Raw genomic sequence first — 23,779 nt, 5'->3', positions numbered from 1 at the left:
CCCAGGCTCACAGAGAGTTCATTGGAGAGACCCACAGGGTCCTGGAGAGTACATGGGCCCACACACCTGGGAACCGGCACCAGAGGGGCCCAATTTGCTTGTGAGAAGCCGCAGAGGGGACAGAAATCTGAGAGAGAGTGGAGTGGAGCAAAGCGCCATGTTTTTTTCCCTCTCTGGCCCCGCCCCCATATACAGCATCACAACCCAGCAACTGGGTTGCCCCGCTGTGGTGAACACCGAAGGCTCCGCCCCTCACACATAACAGGTGTGAACAGACCAAGCATTATGACCCAAGGACAGCTCACAGCCCCAGAGCCTATAATTCTAAGTGACCAAGAAATAGCCAGCCTTTCAGATGCACAGTTCAAAACACTGATGATCAGGATGCTCACAGAACTGGTTGATTTTAGCCACAAATTAAAGGAACATATGGAGGCTAAACTGATTGAAATGAAGGGAAATGCACAGGTAACCAACAGTGATGGAAAGGAAACTGGGACTCAAATCAAGGGAGTGGACCAGAAGGAAGAAAGACACAACCAAACAGAAAAGAATGAAGAAACAAGAATTCAAAAAAATGAGGAGAGACGCAGGAACCTCCAGGACATCTTTAAATGTTCCAACATCTGAATTATAGGGGCACAAGAAGGGGAAGAGGAACAGCCATGAGTGGAAAACTTATTTGAACAAATAATAAAGGAGAATTTCCCCTGTCTGGCAAAGGAAACAGACTTCCAGGAAATCCAGGAAGCTCAGAGAGTTCCAAAGAAGTTGGACCCAAGAAGGAACACACCAAGTCACATCATAATTACATTGCCCAAGATTAAAATGAAGGAGAGAATTCTAGAAGCAGCAAGAGATAAGGGGACAGTTGCCTACAAAGGAGTTCCCATCAGACTGTCAGCTGATTTCTCAAAAGAGACCTTACAGGCAAGAAAGGGCTGGAAAGAAGTATTCCAAGTCATGAAATCCAAAGACCTACAGCCAGGATTGCTCTACCCAGCAAAGCTTTCATTTAGAATGGAAGGGCAGATAAAGTGCTTCTCAGATAAGGTCAAGTTCAAGGAGTTCATCATCACCAAGCCCTTATTACATGAAATGTTAAAGGGACTTATCTAAGAAAAAGAAGATGAAAAATATGAACAATGAAAGGACAGCAAACTCACAGTTATTAACAACCACACCTAAAACAAAAGCAAACTAAGAGGACAGCTAGATCAGGAGTGGAAACATAGAAATGAAGAACACATGGAGGGTTAGCAACAGGGGAGTGGGAGGAGAAGAAGGGGTGAGAAGGTTCAGAAAATAGCATAGACAGTAGGTAGAAAATAGATGGGGGGGGCAAGAATAGTAGGGGAAATATAGAATCTAATGAAGTTGAGACATTTGGTCATAAACTAAAGGGGAGGAATGGTGGGGGAGGGGTGTGCAGGGTGGAGGAAAATGAAGGGGGGGAATAGAAGAACAACTATCATGGTATAATCAATAAAATATATTTAAAAAAATGTTTCATTCCATGTTATATTAAGACAGTAGCCTAAAAAAACCCAAATAAACAGCCCAGGTTCTAAAAGGTCCTTTGCCAAAAAAAATTCTTACTTGGGCTTTTTAAAAATTGAAGCATAATTGACATGTAATGTTATATTTTTAGGCATAGGACATGATTTATTTCATAATCATATATACTGCAAAATGTTCACCACAGTAAGTGTAATTAAATTAGTCACCATACATAGTTACAATTTTCTTATGAGGAGAATTTCTAAGCTCAACTCTCTCAGCAACTTTCAAGTACACAATAAAGTATTATTATAACTGTAGTCAACCTGCTATACACTACACCTCTATGACTTATTTAAATGTTTTATTATTGGAAGTTCATTCTTAATTGGTTTTAAGACTCACAGACTTTGAAGCAACCACTTTCAACAATAACTACAGTTGCAGTCAACAGGCAGTCTAACATATATACGTCAATCCCCAAAAGGAAACATCAGGTATTATTTTAAAGTTAAAAATCACCAACCTTTTTAACCTCATGTAGTTTTCACTTGCAGCTGGTCGGCATTCTGCTCTTTGTACCACTATTCCTTCCAATGAAAGCTTATCTTGAATGGAAAGAAAAAAAATTCACAAATATATACAGAGTTAACTATCATTTTCAAGATTCTATGCTAACACATTAACCACACTAATAATGATCACAATAAAATTTAACAATAAAAATCAAGTGAAAAAAGGAATATATATATTGTATTTTTCTCAGTTATAGTTTACATTCAATATTATTCTAGTTTACATTCAATATTATTCTGTATTAGTTTCAGATGTACAGAACAGTGGTTAGACAATCACATACTTTATAGATTGGTCCCCTTGATAGTTCAAATACCCAACTGGCCCCATGCATATATTACTATTATTTTATTGACTATTCTCCCTATGCTGTAATTTACATCTCTGTGACTATGACCAACTTATATTTCTTAATCCCTTCACATTTTTCACCCAATGCCCTGATCCCCTTTCCCTCTGTCAACTGTCAGTCTGCTCTCTGTATATATGAGTCTGTTTCTATGTTATTTTATTTTTTCAAAAGAAATTATTTCTAAGTTTAGAGTAGAATCATTGGTCAAAGTAGAGGAAAACCTTATTCTTGGCCAGCAAAAAAACTGGGCCCCTGTCTGGTTTGTTTACTGGGCTGCTGCAGCCCCTTGCCAATAAGTTTTTATACACTTAGCTCTTTCTAAAGAGGCTGGCTTAAAATAGCACAAAATCAAATGGAAAAATATTGAATAATAGATACATACATGTATCTGTAAATAAAATTCTAGAATACACTGTGAATAGAACAGCCAGCCTAGAAAATATTGTGAAACTGGATAGGACCACTGTCCAAGTTACTCTGTGACCAGTTCTGCTTGCCAGCTGCTCTGCCTTCTCTTTTCAGCAGAATTATCAATTTGGGTATGTCCAAACTACAGCTTTAACTGCTATGAATAATTGTCCAAAAAGAAGAACAATTTTCCCTACCATCAGAAATAATTTTCAGAGTTCCAGCCTAGACAGAAGCATAGGTAAATATGCTTCACCTCCTCGCACAACCAAAAGAAGGGAACAACCAAGTTAAAAACCAATAAACAACCAGAACTACCAGAAAATTAAGCTGTATGGCAGTCTGACAACCAAGGAGTTAGAGAAGAACCATTCATCCAGACTGGTGCACCAAGACAAAGAAATATGGCCCAAGTGAAAAAAACAGAACAAAACTCCAGAAAAACAACGTGTTAAGGAGATAGCTAACCTATCAGATGCAGAGTTGAAAACACTGGTAATCAGGATGCTCAAAGAAATGCTGAGTATGGCTGCAAAATAAAAAGTGAAGGCTATGCAAAGAAATGAAGCAACTATACAGGGGAATAACAGTGACAGGAAGGAAACGGGGACAGAAATCAATAATATGGAACAAAAGGAAGAAATAAACATTCAGTTGGAACACAATGAAGAAACAAGAATTCAAAAAATGAGGAGAGGCTCAAAGACCTCTGAAACAGCTTCAAAATACCAATGTCCGAATCATAAGGGTGCCAAAAGGAAAAGAGGAAGACCAAGAAATTGAAAACTTACTTGAAAAAATAGTGAAAGACAATTTCCCCAATCTGGTGAAAGAACAGACATACAAGTCCTGGAGGCTTTATTACAGTCTGGAAATGGATGACTACAGTTAGAAATAGCTATGGCTCAATCATATTTCTGTAAGAATTCACTCAGGTTTTGAGAAGAGAGTCAGGAAATCCTTTGGCTCATCAGCAAAGCATTTCTATTTCACCTCTCTAGGGAGAATGACTTCATGCATTCTTCCAGCATTAACTGAATGCCTACAATATGAAGGGCACCATCTAGGCATTGTGGAATCAAAGATGACTAAGATACAGTTCTGTCTTTCAAGAAGCATGAAGTTCACTGGAGGAAAGAGAAAAACTGACTGAATTATAGAGAGCACATAGAACAATACCTTCATGATTTATACTAAAAAATCTTTCATAGGGTGAGCTTTCCTAGTTTTGTCTTCACAATCTAGGGGACTCGCTATTGTAGCCTCTAACTAATAAATATGAACACACCATGCAATTCAAAGGTCCAAGGACCTGTTAGGGCAACAAATGCAACAACTCTTAAGAACTGTTGGATGATATCAAGAGTAATAAGGAGAAGCATGCCTACCTTATACCAAAATATGCCAGGAAGAAAATAATAAGCCCCTAATTATTTTACATTAAATTTAAACATCTAAAAATAATATCTTAATGAATTGAATAGGATTAAAATTAGAATTTGACTTTTCTTAAAACAAAAACAAATCTTACATTCAAGTTTGCTTCTTACTGAAGCTCAAAGTTCTATTAAGAAAACGGTCTTACTAGCAAGATTTGGAGAAATTTCAATATACTGTATAAAGTATCATTAATCCATGAGAAAAATTCACTATTAAAATATATATTAATCATTTTTTTTTCAAAAAAGCAAAATACCACTAGAATACTGTCCCTGAAAAAAATTAACTTATACAGTAGATCCTTGTGTTTATTAATGTTGAATATTAAAAGGCGTACCTTTTAATAGCACCTGTGAATGTTCCTCACTTATTCCTCACTACTCCACGTGAACAGGCTAATTTAACTTTCAGTTAAAGGTTTCTGCTGTCAGCATTCTCCATATAATACCTGAATGGATGATTCCAAAGCCTGTGGCCCATTTCAACATGGCCACTACTCTCATCATTATTCTTCAATCATGGTCACTCACAAAAAGCAATAAAATTCACTTTCCAGATGATAGTTTTCAGACCACCATATCCTAGTTTCAAACCTAAAAGTAGCTTTTTAAAACCTAAAATAGCTTTTAAGTGCTTCTCAAGTGAAAGGTAAAGTCTTTCCACGAATTGACTGCTTTTAATGTCACATCTCTGTTTACTTGTCCTTCTCCCTTCTCCTCTTAAATAAATTTTAAAAATCCAATTTATTTATGATACAGTTCACTAAGGAAAATTTAAAGTCTTCACACACCTTTTAAAGCTTCTCAGGAACATGTTTTCATATTCTTTCCATTGAACCATGCCTCTTTTCTTCCTCAAGACATTGTTTAAGATTTCAGGGGAAAGGTACTAAATATTAAATTTTATTATTTAAAACATTTGTATACCACCACTGTTAATTATAGGTTATATTCATTAATACAAGAACCCTTACTTGAGACTACTTTGTTGGCACATTTTGAGAGATCATAAATACTTGAAATAATCAAATTTTTTTGCTCGTACACTTATCAGATATTTACTGAGTGACTTTTATGCAGAAGAAATGCAAAAACACATCAGAAATAAGAAAGATTAATGGAATATGGCTGCTGCCTTCAAGAAGTCAGAATACAGTACATCTAATTACTAACAGGCATATATTCTTAAAAAGTACTGAGGGTCACCAAAGAGCTTTTATTAATGTGGTTTTTTTCTATCAATATTTACTATACTATATTAGATACTAAAATTGAGAAACATTTAGAAAATCAGAGTGAAAAAGGCAAAAAGGCTTGGTATTATCGTGAAAATAGTTCTGATTTTACAGATCTCTTGAAAAAGTTTCAGAGACTTCTGTACCCAGCAGTTTTCAGATCAACACATTGAGATCTGCTGGTCTGGCAGAGTGATTAATCAGACAGGCATACAAACCATTCTGATACACCAAAAGAAGGTCTGCTAGACCTCCATTTAACACTCCTCCAGATTACCAAGACTCTCAACTCCCCTTTTTTAAATATAATAACAGGTGCCCACAGCTTACTACACACTAGTGGGCAGTAGGTTAAAATCTCCAGTACTCACACACAAGCTTCTGCTCCAACTACGCTAGAACCTTGTTTATGCTAGGTTTACTCTGATAGTAATTATACAATTTGATTATAGACTACATAATCCTATTAACTTATGAGTATCAGGGAGGGAAATGCTTTTATGAAAGCTAGATTTAATGTTTTGGTAAATTGTTAAAAAACTATTGTCAAATTATCCAGAGACAACAGAAGACTAGCAGAGAAACATCAAAGAAGGATTCTGAATTCACACTGTTTCAGAGTGCCAAAGTTCTTGCTCCGTTTTAAAGAAACCAAAATTGAAAATCTAACTAAACTGCATTTAATCTTCACAAATAAGAGAAAGCAGATGCTTAATCAGCCTCATATATTGGAAGCAATGACCTACAAGAATACTAGTAACTAAATGTACATTTACAATATTTATAAGTTTTAAGATATAGTGTTTAAGGCATCAGAAATGCATATTAATATCATTTAATGATAGCCTACCTTTGAATTTAACTGACCAAGTACTGGTCCTTCTATATGGGCTGTGGGATTCTACTGTACAAAGTAGAATTAATTGGGGAAGACAGAGGCATGAAGGGACAGAGGAAAAAAGAGAAAAAAAAGAACGAACCTATGGACAAGGACAATAGTGTGGTGATTGCCGAAGGGCATGGAAGAGGGTATGGGGGGGGTGTTAAACGGTGATAGAAGGAGACTTGACTTGGGATGGTGAACACACAATACAAGGTACAGATGATGTGTTTTGGAATTGTGTGTTTGAAAACTTGTATTAATTTTTGTTAACCAGTGTCACCCCAATAAATTTTAAAAAAAGGGAAGCAATAAAATTTGTTAAGGGTTATAAGGGCTTTAAGACAGAGACATAAACAATTAACACACACATACGCAGATTATGTCCAGCTGGGATAGAGAAAAGAGCTGTGATAGAGAAAGCAATGTTTGTGCTGGACCTTGAAGAATGGGTTGGATTTAGACTGGGAAGTAAGTCAGAAGGGCAGTGACGGTGGTGCATACAGTGTGTACAATGGCTTTCATCTCTTTCTCTCTCACTTGGAATTTTAAACCAGGGGACCCACACCAGAAACTGCTGAAAGGACATGGTCATGACAGCACTCTAAAGAGATGCCACATAAGTTCATTCCACTAAGTCCTTGAAATGCCTCAGTTCCTACCTTTTCCTAGGCTTGGCCATTCGTCCTCATCTTCTTTAGATTCTGGGATATATTCCAAATCCTTTCCAAATTCTCCCCCAATACCCTCCCACCTTGCCACCTCCTACTTACTTATTTTAATTTTTTTTCTATGCTGGTTAATAACTGGTTTCTGCTAATTGTACCCAAAGAATTATAATGAGTATGAACACATGCTTTTGGTGATGGTTATTTTACTTATCCATAAAAATATGAAGGAAGAGACTGAAAAGTTAACTACACAAAGCACATCCTATAAAATGTACTGAAGGCTTCCATGCCTCGGATGTTGTGGCTCAGTTGACTGAGTGGCGGCGTACAAACCAGAAGGTTGTGGGTTGGATTCCCAGCCTACAGCACATGCGTGAGTTGTGGGCCAGGTCCCCAGTTGGGGGAGTGCAAGAGGCAACCACAAATTGATGTTTCTCTCCCTTTCTTGCTCTCTCCCTTCCCCTCCATCTAAAAATAAATAAAATCTCTTTTTAAAAAAAGGATGTAAAAAAAAAAGAACTGAAGGCTTCTAGTTCTGATGCTGTTATAAATAGTATTATTCTGGAGATGTTACATTCCATCTCTGGGCCTTGGCAATGAAGTTCTTGGCATCTCCAAGATCTCTTAAAAAAAAAAAGTAAGAAGGACTTCTGGCCAAGATGGAGGCATAAGTAGAAACACTGTGCTTCCTTGCACAACCAATTTTAAGGACCACAAAGATATAGAAACAAAAACACAACCAAAAGAGACAGAAAACTGAACCGTACCAAAGTCCAACAACAACAAACCATTTATCCAGAGCAGTAAGAGGGGTCCAGTAGGCGGCTGGCAGAGAGGGGTCACAGCAGGAAAAAGCAGTGATTGGCAGGCCCGGGCCAGGGGAGGCAACAAGCAGACCCAGTGAGGCATGCAAGGTGGCTGGTTGACAGTGGACACATATTTGGGTGCAGATAAACCAGGCAAAACATGGGCAGTGAGACAGACCCTGCAACCCAGGGCCCCAGTGCCAGGAAATAAAACCTAATAGCACCAATTGAAAACACTGCGGGGCTTGAGGTGCCAGGAAAGACTCCCAGCTTCACAGGAAAGCTCGTTGGGAAGACCCACGGGGTTCTAAAATGTACACAAGCCCACCCACTGGGGAACCAGAACCAGAAGGGACCAATCTGCTTGTGAGAAGAGGCAGAAGGGACTGAAATCCGAGAGAGAGAGGAGCAAGCATCATTATTCCCTCTCTAACCCTCCCCCCCTCATACAGCGTCACAACCCAGCAACTGGGTTGCCCTGCCCTGCTGCACACCTAAGGCTCCACCCCTCATACAAAACAGGTGCAACCTGACCAAAACTGGCTCAAACAGAAGAACAAATGGTGGCTTTTAAGCGACCGATAGACAGCCAACCTATCAGATGCACAGTTCAAAATCCTGGTGATCAGGTAGCTCACAGAACTGGTTGATTATGGTCACAAATTAGATGAAAAAATGAAGGCTACACTAAGTGAAATGAAGAAAAATGCACAGGGAACCAAACAGTGATGGAAAGGAAACTGGGACCCAAATCAATGGAGTGGACCAGAAGGAAGAAAGAAAACAACCAAACAGAAAAGAACAAAGAAACAAGAATTCAAAAAAATGAGGAGAGGCGTAGGAACCTCGAGGACATCTTTAAACATTCCAACATCCGAATTATAGGGGTACCAGAAGGGGAAAAGGAAGAGCAACAAGTGGAAAACTTATTTGAACAAATAATAAAGAAGAACTCCCCCAATCTGGCAAAGGAAATAGACTTCCAGGAAATCCAGGAAGCTCAGAGAGTCCCAAAGAAGTTGGACCCAAGGAGGAACACACCAAGGCACATCATGATTACATTACCCAAGATTAAAATGAAGGAGAGAATCCTAGAAGCAGCAAGAGATAAGGGGACAGTCACCTACAAAGGAGTTCCCATCAGACTGTCAGCTGATTTCTCAAAAGAGACCTTACAGGCAACAAGGGGCTGGAAAGAAGTATTCCAAGTCATGAAATCCAAAGACCTACATCCAAGATTGCTCCATCCAACAAAGCTTTCATTTAGAATGGAAGGGCAGATAAAGTGCTTCTCAGAAAAGGTCAAGTTCAAGGAGTTCATCATCACCAAGCCCTTATTATATGAAATGTTAAAGGGGTTTATCTAAGAAAAAGAAGATAAAAAATATGAACAGTGAAAGGACAGCAAACTCACTGTTATTAACAACCACACCTAAAACAAAAGCAAACCAAACAAACAACTAGAACAGGAACAGAACCACAGAAATGGACACCACATGAAGGGCTAGCAACAGGGGAGTGGGAGGAGGAGAGTTGGGGAGAAGGTACAGAGAATAAGTAGCATAAACGGTGGGGAGAAAATAGACAGTGGGAGGGCAAAAATAGTGTGGGAAATATAGAATCTACAGAACTTATGACACATGGACATGAACTAAAGGGGAATGATGTGGGTGGGAGAGGGTGTGCAGGGTGGAGGGGAATGAAGAGGGGAATGGGACAACTGTAATGGCATAATCAATAAAATATATTTTAAAAAAAGAAAGAAGTTTGGGGAAGTTTTGGGGAAAGTTTTATTATTTAATTAGTGTTTACTTCGTCTGCTCTAATACTTTCTAAAAGACCTAGATATACTTAAAATTCTCTTTGAGTAGAAATTAGAAACTGTTTGTTAGAATGACAAAGTGTTGAGAAGCTGCCCAACACCTGATTACACACAAAGTTCTGCTCTCAGAGAAGCTTCCTATTGTAGATCTCAATTTGAGATATACTCTATATTAAATAACTCAAGAAGTAGTGACTTAAACTTTTTACAAGTTAGGGGCATTCCTAGTTTGAACAAGTTAAAGTAATAAGCAGGCAGGAAGGGTGCTTAATAGCACTGGCATGTAAGCAATTCGAGCAGGTATGTTAGGAAGACGGTAGGCATCAGGAAGTACACAGGCATTCATTTCCACATGACCACTTTGGATCCAGTTGAATGTGAAGGGCTCTAAGAGCACTTGCAACTCACACTGAAACACAGAAGAGTGGACTAGAACCAAGGTTTTGGACTGATCCTCAAGACTTTTGAAGCTACTTTCCTGATTCACATTACATCACACCTGTCTACCTTGTCTGGAAAAGTAGTGAAGAGACAGAACTTCCACAGAGCAGATGCATTCAAAAGGTAAATCGTTGTCAATATGCCTACTAGTCTCCATTACCTCATTTAAAATCTTTCCCTAGCAGATTTTGCCTGTGGTTCACTGGGTATGACATATTAACATAAGGTACTTGGCATCTTAACAAACCAGTTAGACAAACTTGCAATCCTTCTATTTTAAGAATGCAATCTTTATTCAAACTTGTAAACTGATGCTCTGATCTCTATTTAATATTCAAGAATATTAGGAATAAACAATCATGCTCAGATTTCAGTAAACCTACAGAGTTAGCATTTGATTAGCTGCCTCACAAGTAACAAATGGGCAGTCATATAAATATTCCCAAAAGTTATGTTAATGTAATACGTTTTCTTACAATAATATTCAAATTACAACTATGCCTAATACCCTGGGAATTTCCAATTTTAAACAGAATATTGAAACCACAATTTGAGAACTAGATTTAGGATTCAGAAAACATTTCAACTTCCTCACTCACAGTACTGCTCTCCAATTTTCCCCCTACAGACTGGGGAAAAGAAGGATGTATATTCCTATACAAGGGATGTTGTAATGCTGATCAAAGGGTACCTATGAATTACAGTGGTCAGCTAAGATACAAAATCAAAGGAGGAGGCCATAAATACATGAGTTTGTTCTATGAGTCTACAGAAACCATAATGTAATTTTGATCAAAGAAATAACTTAGTGAATGGGCATTTCAAAAACAACATTTATGTTTCAATACTTTTTGCTTGTTACACCACATGTATACTTAATAAATACAAAAACCTCTTAAGTACAGATGTGGACATGATGTTGTGATGTTATAAAGAGACAATCTCTAATCTCAAAGTTGCTCTAAAGAATAAGATGCTGAATAAAACCCAGAAATAAAACACAGTTTTATTTAAAAAAATGAATGCTGCCCCTGGCAGGCTTGAGGAAGGGAGGCCGTGATGGCACATGAGACTGCCAAAGCTCAGGCTGCTCCGCCTGGTGGTGACATGATCTTCAGGAAGATCACTTGCAAGGAAATCCCAGCCAAGATCATTTTTGAGGATGACCAGTGTCTTGCTTTTCATGATATTCCCCCTCAAGCACTAACACATTTTCTGGTGATACCCAAGAAGCATGTACCCCAGATTTCTGTAGCAGAGGATGATGATGAGAGTCTTCTTGGACATTTAATGATTGTTGGCAAGAAACATGCTGCTGCTCTGGGCCTGAAGAAGGGTTATTAAATGGTAGTGAATGAAAGCTCAGATGGGAGACAGTCTGTTTATCATGTTCACCTTCATGTTCCTGGAGGTCGGCTGGTGAATTGGCCTCCTGGTTAAGCATGTTTTAGGAATAATTTTCCCTACTCCAGGCAATGATCAGTTTTGCAAGTTGAAGAGTACACTTTATTTTTGCCTGTATATGGAAAGATTGAGGAAATATTTTCTAAAAGACTTTCCATGTTTTGCGAAACATTGAATGCTGTAACAATAAATGCAAAAGGGTGGGGAGATCATAATACTGTAATAATTTTAGTTATACCTTCATCAAAGGGTGTAATCCAGCTTTGACTGCTTCATTTACAATTAGAAAGAATTTAAAAAACAACAGCAAAAGTGATTAAAGAGAGAGAAAAACAAATCCCTGTAGGAAAGATTAAGTCTCCTGAAGAAAAGACTTTCACTACAGTGCTACATTTTAGTTAAACAGTGCCAGACACTGTGCTAGCTGTGGTGAGGGGAACACCTGTGCTTAGGAAAGATTACAATATAGTCGAGGGATACAATATTATTAATGAAATACATACAAATGAGCAATGGCATATTTTTATTTTTTAAAATTATTGTTCAACTATAGTTTTCTGTCTTTTACTCCCATCCCAGTAATGGCGTATTTTTAAATCAGCCGAATATGATCCAGGTTTTATTAATTTCATCCTATTCTCTTCACCATGTGTAATTAGTGATAGAAATGATATCACATACTAGTTCAGTTCTTTATAATTTTCAAGATACTTTCGTAGTAAGTGATCCTCATAACGACAAGGGAGAAATTATGTCCCCGTCATTAAGAACTCCTTTCAGGTAAGTTCCCTTTCCTTAGCTCATCAATGTCTTTAATAAAGTAGTTCTTCAACTCTAACCATTAGAATCACCTGCAGAAGTTAAAAAAAATACTGGTCTTACTCCTAGAGATTATACTTGGACGTCCTTGTGAGGGCAAGAGGTAGTAGTACTTTCATAGCCTCCCTAGATCGTTCTTATATGCGGCAGCCAGGGCTGAGGACTGCTGCCTTAACCTTTCTCCCACCCCTTTCCACTTTTCCTCACCCTGTTAGTTTTATTCTCTGGGGTAAGCTCAGAGAACAGCTCAAATACTTCATCAAATTTAAAATACTATCAACTGTGATAGTGACACTTTATGTGTCACTAAGAAAGACAAAATACTGCCATGAAACTTTTACAAGTCAATAATTTTAACACATATCCTGAATGTCCTGACACTTCAGAAATGGTAAGTGTCAAAAAAATGTGCAATATAACAGAGTTCTCCATTACTAATTTATAATCATTCTAGTCTCTATGAGTAAGAAACTGCATTTGCTCCTATGAACCATCATATCCTGTTCTGCTATTCAGGCACCCTTCTCTCCTCTCCCCCACACCACCTCACCACTAAAAACACAATAGGATCTAAAGATAAGAGGATAATAGAAGGAACAGTGGTAGGGGACAATTTGGGAGCTGAGACCCTTTTGGTCAGTGATTTCAAAGTAATATTACCTTCATAAGTTTAAGTCACATCCTTCACTTTGAGAAAGGTTATTAATTTGTAACACCTCCTTCTCAAAGAGAAGGTAAATGCTGTTTTGCCAAACAGCACTATAAAAATGAGTTCAATACAATAATACAATTTCAATGTTCATTTGATGGTTTATAGAAGTACTTTTCTCATTTGGTTACAATAAAATATTCCAGTGAATTGTATAGGCTACATTTCAAAAGAGAGAAATTGTTTTAAAAATACTTAAATGACTCCTGCTTACAGAATTATAAAACAGGTTTCCTTGAAATACTCATCTTCCCATGTACATTTAAAATATTAATTAATTAATTATTTGTAGACTGTTTTCAAGATTACCTTTGTAATGAAAAGCAAAAAAAATACACATGGAATTTTGCTTGAACTTCTCATTTAGTCTGCTGTTTTTATTTGTGCTCCTTTTGATACATAGTGTTTTATTCTTTTCTATACTTCTCAAATGAGGCTAAAAATTTGCTGATGTAGCAAAGTTTCCTGGACTTTTTGAAGACCCAGTCCAACACTATAAAACTTTTAAACTCATCTGACTGGAATTACCCAGCCACATCACCTTCCTGCCAATGGCTCCATCTGGTGAGTCCTAGGAGCATACAAGCACTCTGCATAGTTGGGTAGACACTGTGGTCAATAGGCAATATACAGTAGGTAAGGTACTGTAGTATGCACTTTTGTTAGTACAACCTCAGCACCAGACAACATCTAATGTAGACAAACTTTATTATTTCCAAACAAAATAAAATTTGAATATTCAAATAGATTCAGATGAAAACGGACAAATTTTAAAAATTGGGACAAATGTAATAACATAAACAATATAATTTAGATTAAAAAACAAGAATGGTTAAATTCTTGATTCTTAAAATGCTAATACATTGCACTATTCAATTTATCTTTATTTTTTAACGTACAGAATGGCACTAAAGTAAAACAGTCATAGCTGAATGTCAAAATGAATGTTTCTCATGCTCAATCATAATGTCAATGACATCATTTCCCATCAGCTGATAGATAAAATGGGAATACCTCCCATTGGCCTGGAATCAGGTCTGTCAAATGCAGGCAGTAGAAGATTAGCATCACTACATACCAAAAAGTTTAGCTAGAATTTGGTTAGGAATTGGGCCTAACTAATGAATATACTCATACCAAGAACCTGACAATGGCATTGTTTAAATCTTCAAAGTTGGCTAAAGGGCTGGTTTATGCATAGCATACAGATGTCTAAGATAGAGGTGACCTAACTCTATCTAATAAAGGGCTTTGGTACTCAGTATAAAATAGGGTCCTTACCTTTTTTTCAAAAAATCCTTCTACCTGCAAAGCAGATGAAATTCTTAAGTCTAGTGTATCTAAGTGAACTGATCATTGTTGTGCGGGCTAAGCCTTTCTGCTGAAACTACTGAACCAATTAATTCCAGTTTGTATCTATGGTAAGGCAGAGAAATGTAGTCATATAAACCAGGGATGTTTCCCTTGGCTTTGGTACTGAAGCACCATTTTAATAGTTAGGGCTATGTGGACCAATTAACACTACCTAGGACAAACTTTCCCTACCCCATAATCCCCCAAGCAGGTAAATATAAATTTATAATCGACTGACAAAAGGACAAGCTGGCTTTCTCCTAAGTGGCGTGTAAACCACCACAGTCAGCAACGATCAACAACCCCCTGCAATTTCTGTCCACTGCAATCACTTTATTTCAATGGGGGCAATAGGGAGTGATGAGGGTAAGGCGGGTCCGATTGGGTGCCATTTTCTACAAGTTCGAGGCAACAGGACACAAAAGAAAAGTCCTATGGTTTGATACGAGATTATAGTCACACACCCAGACTAGGCTTCCATTAACACTACTGTGGCTAACCACAGACGGCAAACAATCACACATGTCAGGTTTGCGGAAGCCAAGAACACCAGAGTGAAGTGTAGAGTGCGAAACAGTGATCATGGGTTAGAGGCACATGATGTGGTGGTTTAGTCTGTCAAAACAAGCAAAAGAAACAAAGAACAAGCATCAGTAGTTAAAAAAAAAGAGGCAGCAGAAACCACAAGTAAGTGAGTTAGGAAATATAAGGCAGCCTTGGGGTGAGTGATGAAGAAGAGGTCAGGAGTCCAAATTCTGCAGCCTCTTCTCCCCATCCCATGGAAGCCCATCCTGTAGCAGCACTAGCTTCACCTCTCTGTGAAGGGCACCTACAAGTAGGCAAACAGGCTGCAAGGAAACAGACCTGGTATCACATACTATTCAGCTACATCACTTTAAACATACAAAGAAAATGCTAGCACAGTTTCTACCACTATACCAGTTATGTTCTATTGATTCTGATGTCCTGTCAACTTCACTAAAAGAGGACTCTACCTATAAATAAAACTGTTATGCTTTCGTTATTATATGATGATTAACATAAGAATTCCATGAATACATTTCCAAAACTGCACCCAAACCACCCCCAATCGATTCCATGTGCATACGAAAGTCAACACATACGTGAAACTGCCAGACTCTAACAGCAAACTCTTAAATGATGCAGGACTGAGAAGAAGCTCTAGTCCAAGTGACAGCTATTAACAAGCTTTAAAGTTCTAGAGAGAACACTAAGAATTCTCCAAAATTTAATTTTATTTTCAGTACAGTAAAGAGGATGAATTTCACGGCCTTTAAACAAAAACTTAGCCCTAAGATATGTTATGCCTTAGATTTGCAGTTTATTTCAATAAACTTCTGATCATCTCAACAACACATAGATGCTAAATTCAAAATCTGTTGTAATTAAGAATACAATTTTTTATCTGAAAAAATCTAGCCTTGTTTAGAGAAAATGTAAGCTAAGCATTTTAGAGGAATCTGCTCCAATATTTCTATCACCACAGAGCTGAAGAATTTAAAAACATCTTTAATATAGAAGAAATGTAAGTCAATTTAATATAAAATCTAGTCTAATTCTGAAAACAATGTAGTTCTCCAGAATAACTTAGCAGTCAGACCAATCAAATAATGGTGTATTGGAGACAGTGTCCACATTTTTTACCATGGGCCTTTAAATTCTAAAACTGAAAGCACAGACCACTAATATGCTTTGGAAGGTAAGCATGTTATAAGGGAAGAAGGGGAAAAAATGTGGGGAGGGGAACACTACATTCACATGTCATTCCAGCGGCCAAGTTTTTTTTTTCTAAGCTTAGGTTTTGGTCCTTTCATCCTTTGTGAACACTGAAAACCACCACCACAACCAACTAACTTTCCCATGACACTATTTTAGTGCAGGCATTTTGAACCTGTCTTATCTTCCCAAACACATGCATGCATGCATGTACACACACACACACACACACACACACACACACAGAAATATTTTCTACATCGGTCCAAGTCTTTTAGTACTGAAGCAGGTTTAGGGTGATGCAAGCTTTATATTTTCCATAAGAAATCTTAACCAAAAAATGTAAATTATTACTGTGAAGGCTGTATTTAGGGTAAAAAAAAAACAACTAAGCAGAACCTTTTATTAAAGGGTATTAAGAAAATTTCTTCTCACTTGCTAAAGGACCCAAAATCAGAATCATATAAACATCCAATTCAAGTATAATGTCAAAAATAAATATTCTCATTTGGACTTCTAAAATGACTACACCACTCTGCAATGTGTGACATTTTATAGGAGAGAAAATCCTATACACCTAATTCCTTTCTCTTTAAGTTTCCTTTTTATAATTTACTTTAAAAAAGGATACTAATTCAATATACAGTACTCTCCAAAAGATGACAGTATTATTCAATATTAAGCCTACCTTATTAAGCAATACCTTAGTATATGTTTAGAAACGGATGAAAACTCACACTTAGCTGGAGAATTATACAGTTGTAATCGCTTAACTGCCAGAGGAAATTCAACTTATTCTGAATAACTTTTATTATTTAAAAAAATATGCATGAAAATCTTTGCGCAACAAATTCCTTCCCTGACACAGTTAAATGCAAATTATCTTTTTCCCCCTCGTCTTACTCCAGAGAGCTCCTGCATATACAGCTGATACGCCACCTACTGCAAAATCAAGCTGACAGAGCAAGCAATACTGCCAGCATTTCCATTCCATCACCAGGCTGGAGCTGAATAAAGGCGTGTTTGTGTGGCAGTTTCTTTTGTAAAAATCTCAAAGCCAAGAAAGAACAAGCTAAAATAGCATTTTCAAAAATGGAGTGTAAACTAAACAGAAGAGAAAAAGAAAAGGAATACGAAGAGAAAGACAACAACCTGGAAGATGCTGACCAAGGAAAGAACTGCAAATCTTCACTGATGACGCTCAATGTTGGTGGATATTTATATATTACTCAAAAACAAACACTGACCAAGTACCCAGACACTTTCCTTGAAGGTATAGTAAATGGAAAAATCCTCTGCCCGTTTGATGCTGACGGTCATTACTTCATAGACAGGGATGGGCTCCTCTTCAGGCATGTCCTAAACTTCCTACGAAATGGAGAACTACTACTGCCCGAAGGGTTTCGAGAAAATCAACTTCTTGCACAAGAAGCAGAATTCTTTCAGCTCAAGGGACTGGCGGAGGAAGTGAAATCCAGGTGGGAGAAAGAACAGCTAACAACCAGAGAGACTACTTTCTTGGAGATAACAGATAACCACGATCGCTCACAAGGACTGAGAATCTTCTGTAATGCTCCTGATTTCATATCAAAGATAAAATCTCGTATTGTTCTGGTGTCCAAAAGCAGGCTGGATGGATTTCCAGAGGAGTTTTCAGTATCATCAAATATCATTCAATTTAAATACTTCATAAAGTCTGAAAATGGCACTCGACTTGTACTAAAGGAAGATAACACCTTTGTTTGTACGCTGGAGACTCTTAAGTTTGAGGCTATAATGATGGCTTTAAAGAGTGGCTTTAGACTGCTGACCAGCCTGGACTGTTCCAAAGGGTCAATTGTTCACAGCGATGCACTTCATTTTATCAAGTAATTACTTGTGTCACAAACAAAGGCAACAAGCATGCAGCCAGCAAGCTTCGGAAAAGCACAGCATCAAAGGCATTCCAAATAATGTGCCCAGCCAACTCTGTACTCAGAGCCCTGCTGCTAATCAATTACTGTGAGCTAACGGTATGTAAATTCTATTGCTAAAGATGTCCTTCTTTAGGGTTTCCTGCCGTCTCTTACACTTAAAATGAAAACAGTCATCTTCTATACATTGTAAATAAAGACCGAATGCTTTTGTTCTTTGTTTATTTTTCCTTAGGCTGTCTTTCAATCAGAATGTCACAGATACTTTCACAATAAACAAGCATGTACATTATTGTTTATTTAAATAAATAGTAATAAAATATTTGAAGGGGCTACAAGATTTAAAATCCTTTTTACTTGTGGCAAAAGTCTACAAAGAAATTGAACTGGTAAAATTAACCATTGAGAGAAAAATAGATATGCAAATCTACTAAAACAGAGCATAGTGAAACCAAATAGAGTGTAAGAAGGTATAAAAGCTATTGATATAATTTTTAATGGTAGGAGCCAAAAGCTTATTTATAGTTTCTGTATTGCATACTAGAATTATAGCTGAATTGATTATATATTGCTGAAAATTCCTAGAAAACTGCTTGATAAAAATAAAAGCACTACTAGCTTCTTTGCTTATATTAATAATTTTAATAATAAAAAGTTACACGTGTCACTTTTAAAATAAATATTACCACTCGATGATATCACACAGTATTATTTATTGATGTAGTCAATTGGCAGGTTGCAGTCACCCTGGCTGGTCTTGGAAATGACAAAAATCAGCAGATTCATTTCTTTGCAGGCTGAGCTCCAACACAGCGTGGATAACTTAGTCTCAACACAGTATGGTATTACAATAATATGGGAGTTCATTTTCAGTATCACCCTAAATATCTATTCATTTTTCAAGCTCAAAAACAGTAAATGAGCATCACTAAACATTATTCTTATTAACTGAGTTGTGTTTAATTTCTTCATGCTACACAAGACAATACTTTTTATAATTAAGTTTTATATATGGCTGTCTCAATAAAATAATCTAGAAACTTAGCTCTAAATGTGAGTGCATTTTTTCTTCCCAAATAACAGCTAATCATTTCTATATCACTTATTTTGGATTCTAAGAACAAATTACATCTTAAATTTGCTCCTTTAAAATTTAACCATTAAAACTTGTAACTAAACCTTAACTTGAAGAAATTTCAACAAGAGATTTTTGAAAATCTTTACTGAGGTTACATAAATTAGCAAATATGCCAAAAGTGGCTTATGCATATAAATTTAGATTAAATTGGCAAAGCTAATATTCTCCGATTTATAACTGACTTCCAGTTACAACATCTACAGTAACAAAAAAGCTGGCTGTTCATACTAAAATAAATATTTAAGAATTATACAAAGAAGTCCTTTAAAAATTCACATTAAAAAAATACAACACTCCACATCAACCACAATATTTTCTTTCAATACAAGAAAAAAAATGTTGCTACTAAAACCTAAAATTTTCTCTTACATACTTGAAAATGGCTTAATTGAAAACAGAAAAAATAGTGAAATATATTTTAGCAGTTTAGTAATTGAACTGTTGTTTATATACCTACCCTGCATATGAGTTGACTTTTCCTTGGCATTTGGACTTTGGTAATAAAAAACACTGTGGCAATTTTAATGTTAAAGCAAGAGTTGCTCTAACAGGATTTCATTATGAATAATAAAAACAGCTCTGACACATTTTTACCGGAGATATCTGAACAAATCTCCTTAGAAATATTATAAATAAGGTTTTACATCAACTCACACAAAAGAAAATTTAACTGTTATAACAAATTATTGATGGAAACCACTACTTAAATAAATTTGTCATTCATTTTTGTATCTGTCTCTAAAAATTTTATCTGGATGCATTTAAGTCCTCCTCGAGCTTTTGACAAGCCATGATATCCTAAAACAATGAAATAATCTAGAAATAAATTTGACTAGATGGATTACTCTTGTGTAACTTCTCATAAATGTGTATTTAAAACTCAAAATTACTTGAACTTGGATTTACACAATCATATTGTGTTTTAAGTATATAGAAAATGTCTATTTTTAAATTTTGCTGTTTTCTAAAAATATTTGGAAATATTTTCCATTAAAAAAATCAAGAAATCATACAAAATGCTGATTGTAAGTCAGAATGAGGCTGCCATATTTTTGTTTGCAGTCACTGAAGAATTTTTCTCCAATCTTTCCTTCAAAGAATAAATCACAAAGTAAGTCTTTATCTTCCTTTTCAGAAGAAAGGTAACAAAAAGTAGGTTACTAATACCTGCCATGAGCCAAACATATATACCCTTGTATTTGAAAATATCCCACAGTGACTGTAGCACTCCCCTTAAAATATGAAAAATAACACACAGCTATGGTGTACTATATTTCTAAAATGTATATGGCAGCACACAGAATAAAACATTTAACAGGCTTTTCAAATAATATAAGAAACTATTATCTCAGACTGAAGATGATGATACAATCAAAGCCTGTTCAGTTAATTTTTTAAAAGAAAATTACTTACACTTTTAATGCTGTCTTTAAGATGATAATAAAAGGTAACATTATTGTTTTATCACATGCCAAATTATATGCTATGAGCATACATTATTTCAATTAATCCTCAATTGACCCTAAGAAAGTATTATTATTCTTTCCTTCTTATAGATGACGCAGGGATTCAGAGAACTAAGAATCCTACTGAGATCATACAGTCATTAAGATGTAAAGATGGAACCAAGATTTGAAACCTAGGTACTCTAGTTCCAGAGCCAGCAGGAACCATGTCTGCTTTTGCAGGCCACTTTCATCTCTAACACCTAGAAACTGGCTTAAAACAGGCACTCATGAATATGAGCTGAACATAGAATACCAAAACACAGGTTTGCCTCACTCGTTAAAAATCTCACTAAAATTTGAGAGAAAATTTGAGAGAAAAACTGAATTTTGGAAAAGCAAATAATATTTTTATTTATTTTTTAAAAGACTTTGTTCATTTATTTTTAGAGAGAGGGGAAGGGAGGGAGAAAGAGAGTGAGACATCAATGTAAGAGAGAAACATCCACTGCATGTCTCAAGTTGTCCTGTTCAGGGACTGAACCTGTAACTCAGGCATATGCCCAGACCAGGAATCGATCTACTGACCTCTTTCTTGGTTTATGGGACAGTGCCCACCCCACTGAGCCACATCAGTCAGGGCACAAATAATATTTTTAATACTATGTCACTTAAAGAACATGACATGAATCATCTCACAAGAGTAAAGAATATCCTAAATCAGTCTATTGGTTAACATAGATTTTCACATATCAGGTTAAATGAAATGGAGGTTAACTTTTTATGACTTGTACAGTCCACAGAACTGATGTGTTATGAAGAAAAAAAAGTCACAATGAAACACACATGGGCTCTGGAGTCAGACGTCAGTTCAAACACAATTACCTCCCACTAACTTGTTTACACAACTGTAATCAAGATTCTTAACTTCTGTGAACTTCAACATCCTCACAGTGAAATGGAGATAATAATGATTAGTTGCTAGAGTTTTAATAAGGCTTAAATTAAACTCTAAATTATATGTAAAGTGCCTCACTCATCATAGACCTTCAATAAGCACTGGTTATTATCCTGTGTAAAGATATCTTTATGACATAACAATGAATAATAGGCACAAATATGCACATTTACACTAATTAGACTTTCCACTTAGACATGAACAGAACGGAGAACAAACACAAACTTAATACTGTGATACATACGGCAAGACACAAAATACACCTTAAATTGCTCCAGGCAAATACGTTTTCATTTATATTAGTTTAAAATTTTATAGGAAGTTTTTTGGGACGTTGATTTAGCTTCTTGAACAAAATAAGCAGTGTTTGCTGCCATCATGGCTAACACCAGTGTCACCTCTAGAGCTCATGGAGCTCCAGCCAAAGGAGAAGGATGGTACGTAAAAAAGTCTCTATCCCATGGCTCCTACAAAACAGACTGCCTGCAAATCGGTGGCAAAACGCCAAGGAAGCAACTGAATACCAAAGCCACTTGCAAGAGAGCACCCTCTACTGGAGGGTTAAGAAACCTTGTTGTTACAGGTCGGGTAACAAGGCACTTGGTGGAATTACATGTTATAAGAGGTACACTGATATTCTGACTCAAACTTCTCTACCAGCACCTGGAGTGAGAAATTGATCAGGACTTCAAACAATCTGTGCTTCCACAGAACAGCTAGTAGTGCTTTACAGGAGGCAAGAGAGGCCTGTCAGGTTGGCATTTTTGAGGACACCAACCTGTGTGCTATTCATGACAAACATGTAACAATTACATTGCTTGAATTTGGTAACCTATGATTCAATATGGTTTTATAAAGCACTAGAGCATTTAACATTTAATTTAGGTATCATACCATTTGATGAATTTTTATTTATATTTATGTATGTATTTATTTATTTAAATAAGTAGGTTTTCTTTAAGATTTTATTTATTTATCTTTAGAGGGGCAGGGAAGGAGAGAGGGAGAGAAATATCAATGTATGGTTGCCTTCCGTGCATTCCCTGCTGGGAACTGGCCTGCAACTCAAGCATGTATCCTGATTGGGAATCGAACTGTGATCCTCTGGTTCGCAGGCCTGCGCTCAATCCACTGAGCTACACCAGCCAGGGCTATATTTATTTTTAAACGACATTAAATGGAATGCATATTCGTGATCTTATATCCTAACAAAACTACCTTTTATTTCTGCATATTTTTCCTACCCATATATATTTTTTAAAAAGAACTATAAAAGAAAAAGGAAAGAGTATATATAGTTGTACACACAAATAATTATTAATAAAGGTTTTAAGGAGAAAGATTACAGGAGAAAAACACAAAACAAAAGAATCTAAACATCACAGATGACTGATTTATAAAACATATCAAAATATTCAACCACAGACATTCATGATAGGTGTCTGTTACAACCCAGCCAAAAAAATAACACACTGGGACTCAGTACACAAATATTCATCTACCTTGAGAACTGGAAGTAGGCTTTATTTTAAAATGTGATTTTAGTTCCCAATTATACTTACCTCCCCTCTTCTTTCTATCTTATCAAAACCTAGATTTTGATAAAATAAGATCATTACTTTTTAGAATATAAGGCTTACTGTACTTAATAAAAAGGCAAAACAAAAAAAAAGGTTCAACTACCATATTTTTCAGACTATAGGATGTACTGTTTTTACGACATTTTTGGTTCAAAAATTTTTCCCCTAATTTTCTCCTTTAAAACCTAGGTGTATCTATTTTTTTGGACCATAAGAAGCAGCTAGATTTTAGAGGAGAAAAATAGGGAACAATTTTTGAAGCAAAAAATATAGTAAAAAAAAGGTGTGTCTTATAGTCCAAAGATATGGTATATTCCTTGTTATTACAGAACAAAACTGTGTATGGTAAAATTCACTAGATAATAGATGCAGAAAAATAACAAAGCTAAATATAAAAAACTAACAGTACTGAGGTATTAGTGAAGTCAATGCTATGCATTAAGTGAAATCATTCCCATCTTCAGTCAGTATCACACTAAGACTTTAAATGTAAGTAAAGGTTGTAATATAACATTTTGAAGTAAAATTAATTTTAATTCTCTTTACCTTTTAGAAAATGAACATGTATCAAAACAATGGCCTTTAAGACAATA

The 23,779-nt window shown here is 36.2% G+C and overlaps 2 protein-coding genes and 1 pseudogene across 3 annotated transcripts in view; 2 read left to right on the top strand and 1 right to left on the bottom strand.

The window, feature by feature from the left end:
• The window catches only part of GTF2F2 (general transcription factor IIF subunit 2), a 132,251-nt gene that overhangs the window by 48,430 nt on the left and 60,042 nt on the right, over positions 1-23,779 (bottom strand). The window contains exon 5 of one of the 2 annotated variants that reach the window (XM_037070895.1): positions 2,027-2,108. In XM_037070895.1, the coding sequence (XP_036926790.1) occupies positions 2,027-2,108 (82 nt within the window). Of the gene's footprint in view, positions 1-2,026; positions 2,109-13,932; positions 15,264-23,779 lie in introns of those variants that run through there. The other variant, XM_037070894.1, reaches the window with a different exon arrangement.
• LOC119004165 (histidine triad nucleotide-binding protein 1-like) lies at positions 11,190-11,605 on the top strand (annotated as a pseudogene).
• KCTD4 (potassium channel tetramerization domain containing 4) lies at positions 17,245-18,585 on the top strand. Its single transcript, XM_037070893.1, has one exon. It carries the CDS (start codon positions 17,245-17,247, stop codon positions 18,022-18,024), a length of 780 nt encoding a protein of 259 aa, XP_036926788.1. The 3' UTR covers positions 18,025-18,585.

The sequence above is a fragment of the Sturnira hondurensis genome, unplaced genomic scaffold, assembly GCF_014824575.4.
Source record: "Sturnira hondurensis isolate 20B ecotype Veracruz unplaced genomic scaffold, ASM1482457v3 Scaffold0019117, whole genome shotgun sequence".
Taxonomy (NCBI): Eukaryota; Metazoa; Chordata; class Mammalia; order Chiroptera; family Phyllostomidae; genus Sturnira; species Sturnira hondurensis.
The sequence above is the reverse complement of the archived record's forward strand: the minus strand, read 5'-3'. Positions and strand labels throughout refer to the sequence as shown.